Source organism: Marmota marmota, unplaced genomic scaffold (assembly GCF_001458135.2).
Source record: "Marmota marmota marmota unplaced genomic scaffold, marMar, whole genome shotgun sequence".
NCBI classification, from domain to species: domain Eukaryota; kingdom Metazoa; phylum Chordata; class Mammalia; order Rodentia; family Sciuridae; genus Marmota; species Marmota marmota.
Genome location: NW_026000026.1, coordinates 394,848 through 404,080, shown reverse-complemented (window position 1 = coordinate 404,080; position 9,233 = coordinate 394,848). Strand labels below are relative to the sequence as shown.

The 9,233-nt window shown below is 42.9% G+C and overlaps 1 protein-coding gene across 1 annotated transcript in view; it reads left to right on the top strand.

Annotated features, from left to right (window-relative positions):
- The window catches only part of Prpf6 (pre-mRNA processing factor 6), a 64,508-nt gene that overhangs the window by 16,793 nt on the left and 38,482 nt on the right, over window positions 1-9,233 (top strand). Inside the window, exons 2-6 of the mRNA XM_048811920.1 lie at window positions 1,404-1,572; window positions 2,728-2,846; window positions 5,676-5,754; window positions 6,908-7,084; window positions 7,287-7,442. Coding sequence (XP_048667877.1) covers window positions 1,404-1,572; window positions 2,728-2,846; window positions 5,676-5,754; window positions 6,908-7,084; window positions 7,287-7,442 — 700 coding nt within the window. The remainder of the gene's footprint in view (window positions 1-1,403; window positions 1,573-2,727; window positions 2,847-5,675; window positions 5,755-6,907; window positions 7,085-7,286; window positions 7,443-9,233) is intronic.

The window sequence follows — 9,233 nt, the reverse complement described above, 5'->3', positions numbered from 1 at the left end:
CAGGAGGAGGACCGTGCTGGCTGCCCGCGTTTCTCCCTGGACGCAGGACGCGGAAGATGCACCGAAAATAAATTAGGGTCCGCCGCCAGTCTGCAGCCTGCTGGACCGTCTGGTTTAATCCGTGTAGGTCGCAGACCTGGCCGTGAGCCTAGCCTGCCACTAGGAGCTGTGACTTGAGACTTAACCACCCCGGGCCCTGAGCCCTCGTTTTGCTGTCTAAAGTGGGTATTGACGGTATGCAAGTCAACCCTGAGGAGTAGATAAGGTCCTGATGTGAAGTGGGAGCACGTTAGCCCTTTCTTGCTTTGAGCACGACTGATCTTTTCTATTTAGTATTGGTCCCTTTAGGTTGTCTGTTCAGTCTCAGCTCCTGGGGGCAGGCGGGCTGGTGCCTGGGTGACCCATGCCTGCCTCACAGATGACCACCGTTACTTATTGGATAAATAAGCAGTTCTTAGAGTTCTTCTTGGTTATCTGAAGCAAAAAGTGGGTCTCATTTGGTAGTGGTGTCAGAAACTGCCCCAGGGGCACACAGAACACAGATGTGTCACCATTTTTCAGAGGGCCAGCAGTTTATCAGAGGAAGTTTGATGCTTATATAACTAAGTGTATGAAGAGGAACAGATTTAGAACGTGGGGATTCCAGAGATTAGAAAAAGGTAGATTTGAATGTATCAGATGTGGCAGGACTAGAAGAGAAACTGGCATTTTGTGTATAGGCAGTTAAAGGGTTAAAAATGGAAGGATCAAAGGAAAACCAGGGGACAGCAAGGAGTCCAAAGTGAGTGAAATGGAGCTGTAGGAGGTCAAAGAGGCCTGTAGGCTTCAGAGAGCCGGTGATACCAAAGAATGCCTCAGTCAGAACTGTGTTTGGGGAAGAATCATCTGGTAGAGCAATGCAAAGATTAGGAGTAGGTATGGCCAGCTGGTTTGCCAGTTGTGGTGTAATTTGAGGAGGGGGGATTTGGAGGTAGGATCAGTAGTACTTGAGGGTCGGTGGGGTGGAGAAGGCTGAAGAGGGAGGTTAAGATGATGTTTTGATGCCTGGGACTACACTGCTGCTATTAACAGCAGGGACAGCTGAGAGTAGCTGCAGGGTCCAGAGAGGGCCTTGGTTTGACCTAGTTGGATGGGGGTGCTCAGCAGGCTGTTGGAAATGTGAGGCTGGGACTTGGGAGGAGTGAGATCTGAGACCTGGTAATTCACATGGAGGAGAAAGGGACAAACCTTGGGGTGATGGTGGGGGTTGGGGTGGAAACATAAGGCAAGCAGAGAAGATCAGTGGTGCTCAGCATGGTTAGAAAGCATGGTTTACTGCCAGCAGAATGTTTGGAAATTCTCAGAGGTGTTAGAAAAAGAGATGTTACTATAGGACCATCTAGGTAATGGGCATCTTCCTGCAGTGCCACTGGTTTCACCACCCGGTCAGACATTGGGCCGGCCCGGGATGCAAATGATCCTGTGGATGATCGCCATGCACCACCAGGCAAGAGAACAGTGGGGGACCAGATGAAGAAAAACCAGGCTGCTGATGATGATGATGAAGATCTGAATGACACCAACTATGATGAGGTGACTTTTGTGGGGCTTCTGTGCTGCCTTCCACCAGTCAGAAGGGCTGACTGGCTTCCATGATGAGGTGCTCTGATTCATAGATTCCTTTAACTGTGTGAGAAGGGAACAGTAAAAACAGACATGAGCCTCTTTTTCATCTTTTCAGTAGAGATGTACTTACAAATGTCTGAATGTCCTATTGGTACATTGCCCTGCTGGTCATTAATGATGGTGTTGGTGTTTACTTGATCTGGCTTCAGTGCCTGCCCCTTAGCTCGTGGTTCAGTTGAGTTTTTCTAGATGGCTTCTAATAAATGATGTCTTTCCTCCTACGAAAATATTTTTTTTTAAGATGGATGTGATTTTTTTTTATACCTTTATTTTGTTTGTTTATTTTTATGTGGTGCTGAGGATTGAACCCAGTGCCTTGCACATGCTAGGCGAGCACTCTACCACTGAGCCATAGCTCCAGCTCCTAGGAAAATAATTTTTATGGAACTTTAACTTTGAAACCAGTCTTTTCTTTTTTCCTCCTTCCTTCCCTTCTTTCCTTCCTTCTCCAGGGGTGCTCTACCACTAAGCAACATTCCTAACCCTTTTTATTTTTTTGAGATAAGGTTTTACTAAGTTGCCAAGGCTGGCCTTGACCTTGTGATACTCCTGCCTTAGCCTCTTGTGTCACTGAGATTAATAGGAGTGTACTACTGTGCTTGGCAGAAATAATTTTAAACTTTTAGGTTCTTGCTAAAATAGTACCAAGAGAAGTAAAAAAAAAAAAAAAGTTCCTAAAACTCTTCACTAAGCTCCTTTTCGTCCATGTTCCATTATCTTAATACAGCTACTGAGACCTGGAAATTAATGTTGGCCCCATAGTGCTCACTCATCTACAGCTCTTGTTTGAATTGTACGCTATTTCCATAAATGTCCTTTTCCCGTTCCAGGATTCCCCATCACATTTAGTCTTTTTAGTCTCTTCCAGCTAGACCAGCTCCTCTGTCTCTCACGCCCTTGGCACTTGAAGAGTATTGATCAGTTGGCTATAGACTGGCTCTCAATTTGGGATTGTCCTATAAAAAGCAGTTGGCCAGTAATTTACATCTGGAAAGTCCTTTGAGTTGGTGGGATTATGCTCAAGGGAGCACTGACTCTTTTAATGTATTGTTTGGTTCTTAGTTTAATGGCTATGCTGGGAGCCTCTTTTCTAGTGGGCCCTATGAGAAAGATGATGAGGAAGCGGATGCTATTTATGCAGCTCTGGATAAAAGGATGGATGAAAGAAGAAAAGAAAGAAGGTAAATTAATGCTGTTTTTATCTGACAGAATAAGTTTTGCACTGACTTTAGACTAAGAGAAGAGTTGTAGGATTAGTATGTATCAGCTTAGCTTCAAGGCAGCATGGGTCTTGGTCTGGGTCAGCTGGGTCTGGGGGCTACAGTGAAACTTAAGAACTCTATAGCCTGAATACCTCTCAAATCAGAATTTGGGGTATTACTTTGACTAGACATTAGAGTTATCCATGAAATGGAGAGTGATGTTGATTAATCCATGTTAAATAATTTGAAAATTAATATACAGATTTTATGGTAGTTGTGGTTTGAAAACTTGTTCCACATGTCAGTGTTGTATGTGGCTACAGGGTTGGGAGTAATTTAACCAAGTTGGGCTGGTGGGAGGGGCAGACATCAGGAAGTCTATGAGAAGCAGGCTTTGGATATAGGTTCCTATGGTGCCAACTCAGGCAAGCTCTGTCCTTGGTACCTGTTGGAGAGGAGACTTTCTCTGCAGGCCTCTGAGGTGGGTGTTCTGCATCTCTGTTGTTGATGTTACTTCAGTGTGCCAATTGATGTGGCAGCTTTCTGAATCCTTTGTCCTTATTCTGGGGAACTTAGTGAAGTAAACATAAGATGCTACAATGTATAAAAAGGCATTATGTTGGTTTGCAAGTTTCTAATTTATTGTAATAGGAAGTTACATTTTTACCTGTGTTTGGTGGTACATGCCAGTAATCCTAGGTGCATGGGAGGCTGAGGCAGGAGGATCATAAATTCAGGGCTAGCCTGGGCAACTTAATGAGACCTTGTCTCAAATTAAAAAGGATTGGGGTGTAGCTCAGCAGTAGAGTGTTTGCCTAGCTTGGGTTCAATACCTAGTGCAAGGGTAAAAAACAAACAAACACCCCCAAATTTCTCATTATAGAGGATTAGAAAAATGAGATGAAGTATGTTTCTTTATAAGCCCAGAAAGTAACTATTAATACTTCTTTTTTCTCTTTCTATTGCTTTTTGTTTTTGATGGTGCTGGGGATCAAAACCAGGGGTTTGCACATGCTAGGCAAGCACTCTGCCACTAAACTGCACCCCTTGCCTTTTTTGTTGTTTTTCTTTCTTTCTCTCTCTTTTTTTCCCCCCAGTACTGGTGATGGAACCCAGGGCATCACACATGCAAGGCAGATCTCTACTGCTGAACCACATCCTTAGCCCTTTTAAAATTTTTGTTTTGGGATAGGGCCTCACTAAGTTGCCTAGGCAGGGCAACTAGCTTTTGGGCTGGTCTCGAACTTGCATTCCTACTGCCTTAGCCTCCTGAGTAGCCAGGATTACAGGGTTCTGCCACCATGCCCTGCTCCTTCAGTCCATTTATCAGATTACATATAAATTCCTACCAATTTATGTTCCTACCAAAGGATGTTTTCCTTTTTCTTTATAGAGGAAAATTTAAATCTCATTTTAAAAAGTTGTAGCTAGTTGGATCATATCAACTCCTGGTAGATTGATTTGGTTTGTCTAAGCTTAGTTCTAAATGATCCATAGCCCTGTGTCCCTGAAAAAGTTATGTGGATGGTGATACAAACCATCTGACCTGGCAGATGGGGCGAGATAAGTTGAAGGCTTTATATATATAGGGACCTCTCATAGTGTTTCAGTTTTGCTTCTGAGTTGAACATTCATAGGCTGGCCTTAGGGAATTTGTGAATTTTAAAGCAGTGAATATACTTGTGTTCAAATGGAAGAATTTATAGATGGTTGCCCTCTAAAAAGGTTTGACTCATGATTTTCAACATTACAGATGGTATGAAAGCAGTATGCATTCAACAGAAACTGTACTTTGAATTTTTTTTTTTTTTTTTTTTTTTTTAAAGATAGAGTGAGAGAGGGAGGGAGGAAGGGAGAGAAAGAGAGAGAATTTTTAATATTTATTTTTTTTTGTTTTCGGCGGACACAACATCTTTGTTTGTATGTGGTGCTGAGGATCGAACCCGGGCCGCACGCATGCCAGGCGAGCGCGCTACCGCTTGAGCCACATCCCCAGCCCAAGTACTTTGAATTTTGATCTTTTCTAGAGCTAGCGATAGGTGGCAAGATACTTCCTTGCGATGCTGAGCAGCTCCTGGTTATCCATGCAATCTAAGGAACGATGCCTAGCGCTCTGTGGTGTGTTCTGCAAAGCTCATGTGTTCAGTAGAGTAGGGGTATTACACACTTTTTTTTTTTTTTGCATAGGCAGGTTTATTTAGGAAGGTAGATAGACTTTCAAGGGAGAGTGCGGGCTATCTTGAGAATGAGAAGCATCCATTTACATGGATTTTTGACTTGGGAAATTTTCAGTTTGTGATGGGTTTATTGCTACAGAACTCCATTGTAACTCAAGCAACTGTATATCAAAGTAAGATAACTTCTTTTTATTTTATCAAATTTCTGCCTATTTTCATTTGGTAGATAGTTGAATTATTATGTATATAAATGTTTCCATAGTTGCCTTAATATGCACTTGACTAAGCAGCTTAGTATGAAAGTATTCTTTTTTGGTGATTTAATTAGGTATATAACTAGCCAGCTTTGTTTTGGAATGGACACAGTGTTTCTTTCTTTCTTTCTTTCTTTTTTGAGGTGGGGTGCCAGAGATTGAACTCAGGGGCATGAGTTCAATCTTTAGTTCAACCCCTAAGCCGCATCCTAAGCCCTATTTTGTATTTTATTTATTTAGAGACAGGGTCTCACTGAGTTGCTTTTGCTGAGGTTGGCTTTGAACTTGTGATCCTCCTGTCTCAGCCTCCCAAGCTGCTGGGATTACAGACATGGGTCCCTAATATTTCTAATGCAGGTGCATATTTTATTTCATAGAGAGCAAAGGGAGAAAGAAGAAATTGAGAAGTACCGGATGGAACGCCCTAAAATTCAGCAGCAGTTTTCAGATCTCAAAGTAAGCAGATGGTGTGGCATGCTGTTTCTTTCTTCTTTTTTTTTTTTTGTAGTGCTGGGAATTGAACCCAGGGCCTCATGTCTGATCTAGGTAAGCTCTCTGCCATAGCCACACCACATCCTCCACCCCTTTTTTGGTAATAGTCTTGTTGCATTGCCCAGACTGGTCTCTTTAACTCCTTGTTACGTTGCCCAGACTGATCTCTTTAACTCCTCTCAGCCTCCTGCGTGCTGGGGCTTCAGGTGCTTTGCCGGGCTGGTGTGTTTCTGATATACGTAGCCTGAGCAAAGGGCCTGGCTGCTTTGCTGTGGAGTTGATGAGATTTTACTAACTGTGCTTTACTTAATTGCTTAGAAGGTTTGTACTTTAGTACATTTAATTATGTGTATGTTTAAAAAACAAAACACCTTTCCTTCACCTATTGCAAAAGGTGGGAACAGTAAACTTATTTTTGTGTAATTTTAACTTCATTTGAATGTAAGATTTTCTTTTTAAAAAAATTATTTTTAGTTGTAGATGGACACAATACCTTTTTTTTTTTTTTTTTAATTTTTAGTTGTTGGTGGGCCTTTATTTTATTTATTTGTATGTGATGCTGAGAATCGAACCCAGTGCATCACACATGCTAGGCAAGCACGCTACCACTGAGCTACAACCCCAGCCCCAACAATACCTTTATTTTATTATTCATTTTGTGTGGTGCTGAGTATCTGCCACTGAGCCACAACCCCAGCCCTGTAAGTAAGGTTTTCTAAACTGTGCCTGTTGGGCTCCCCACTGCCTCCCAGTATTGGGGATCAAACCCAGGGGTGCTCTAACACTAAGCTACATCCTAGCCCCTTTCTTATTTTGAGGCAGGGTCTCCCTAAGTTACCCAGGCTGGCCTGGAACTTTTGATTTTTTTACCTCAGCCTCCTGAGTTGCTGGGATTATAGGTGTGCACCACTGTACCTATGCTTTGATAGAATAATTTATATTTTAATTCCATAGAACAGATCCAATAAATGGATTTCTCTTAAGTGTAGTAGAAGGCCATTTCTGCATCAAAGTCCTCTCTAAGGCCTGCTGCTCTGCAGGTTGTAGGAAGGTGAGTGTAGCCCTACCTGAGCCATGAACTTCTGTTGATGATTCATGCTTTGGACTGTGTTTCCAGAGGAAGCTGGCAGAGGTCACAGAGGAAGAGTGGCTAAGCATCCCAGAAGTTGGTGATGCAAGAAACAAACGCCAACGGAATCCACGTTATGAGAAGCTGACCCCTGTTCCTGATAGTTTCTTTGCAAAGCATTTACAGACTGGGGAAAATCATACTTCTGTGGATCCCCGGCAAACTGTGAGCATCTGAAAAGAAGGCAAATGGGGCTCTGGGGTCTGGACAGGTCAGATGGGAGCAATGGGTTGAGTGTGCGTGCAGCTCAGTAGTTGTGCTGTGGCTGAGTCTGCACAGCTGGGCCTGTGAGCCCCTGTGGGACTATTTCAGGGAAGATGAAGTTCACATGAAAGTGCAAACCAGTGTTTTATCCTTTACCTTCCAGCAATTTGGGGGTCTGAACACGCCATACCCAGGTGGACTGAACACTCCATACCCAGGTGGGATGACCCCAGGACTGATGACGCCAGGCACAGGTGAGCTGGACATGAGGAAGATTGGCCAAGCAAGGAACACCCTGATGGACATGAGGCTGAGCCAGGTGAGTGGCCCTGGGTGTTTTTCTATGGATAACTCTGAAAATCTTGTTACCTGATTATAAAGCTATTAAGATTGTTTTAAAAACCCAGCTGGGGCTGGGGCTCAGTGGTAGAGTGCTTGCCTCACATATGTGAGGCACTGGGTTTGCTCCTCAGCACCACATAAAAATAAATAAATAAAGGTATTGTGTCCATCTATGACTAAAACATAAATTTTTAAAAAAGATATTTAAAAATGTATGTTATTTAAACAAACAAACCCAACAAGACCAGGCACAGTGAGACCCTGTCTCAAAATAAAAAGGGCTAGGGATGTAGTTCAGTGATAGAGCACCCCTGGGTTCAATCCCCAGTACCAAAAAGGAAAAGAAAAAAGTAAAGAGTCTTTTTTCTGTTACAAAAATAGATAGAATTCTGTGTTCAGGTGAGGACTGCGTGTACCTATAGTCCAGGCAAGCACAGTGCACCCAGGGCCACATCCAAAGGGCCAGACCTATGTGACATTGCCTACCATCCTCTTCCACTCTGGACCTAGGGCCAACTGAGATGATGAGGGTGCTTGTGACAAGCAATATGTCTCATTGATAGAGCTTAATGTCTTTCTCTCTTTTTTTCTGTGGTGCTGGGGATGGAACCCAGGGCCTCGTGAATGCTAGGCAAGTGTTCTACCACTGAGCTACACCCCCAGACCTGTCTTTTCTTTTTATTTAAAAATTAAATGTTTTCTTTCTGTATTTCACTAAATTGCCACCCAGCTCTAAAGTGAATGGGCACTCCACTCTAGAGACTACTGGGTGCTGGACCTAGTGCAGTAGGGAACCCTTTCTGGTTCTGAAACACACATTAAAAACCCCGAAGGGAAATGTTTCAGATTTGTTTATGGTGAAATTCAGAATTTTTGCATAATGGAAAACACTGTAAAGTCAACAAAAGACCCAGTAAACTAGGAGAAATAATCATGCATATGAAAACCAGTTTCAGGGGCTGAGGCTGTAGCTCAGCGGTAAAGTGCTTACGTCACATGTGTGAGGCACTGGGTTTGATTCTCAGCACCACATAAAAAAATAAAGATAGTATGTGTGTTCATCTTCAACTCAATAAATACTTTAAAAACATAAAAGATTAAAAAAAAAAAAAAGAAAACCATTTGCAGTTGGGTGCAGTGGCACACGCCTGTGATCCAATGGCTTGGGAGGCTGAGGCAGGAGGAATCACAACTTCAAAGCTAGCTTCTGCAACTTAGCAAGACCCTAAGCAACTTAGTGAGACCCTGTCTCTAAAAATATACAAAGGGTTGGAGATGTGGCTCAGTGGTTGAGTGCCCTTGGGTTCAATCCTTGGTACCAATAAAAAAAAAAAAACAGTTTCAGAGTGATGTGTATAATCTTCCATTTGTGTTTGGAAAATCACGTGTGAATATTTCACAAACTTCAAAAAAAATTCCAAGCTAGGTAGGTGGTTCATACCTGTAATCCCAGCAGCTCAGGAGAATCCCAGTGACCTCTGTAGACTGATACAGGAGGATTGTGAGTTTAAGGCCAGCCTTAGCAACTTAGTGAGACCCTAAGCAACTTAGCGAGACCCTAAGCAACTTAGCAAGACCCCATCTCAAATTAAAAAATTAAAAGCTCAGGGCCTGGGGATGTGGCTCAAGCGGTAACCCACTCGCCTGGCATGCGTGCAGCCCGGGTTCGATCCTCAGCACCACATACAAACAAAGATGTTTTGTCCGCCGAAAACTAAAAAATAAATATTAAAAAAAATTCTCTCACTCTCTCTTAAAAAAAAAAAAA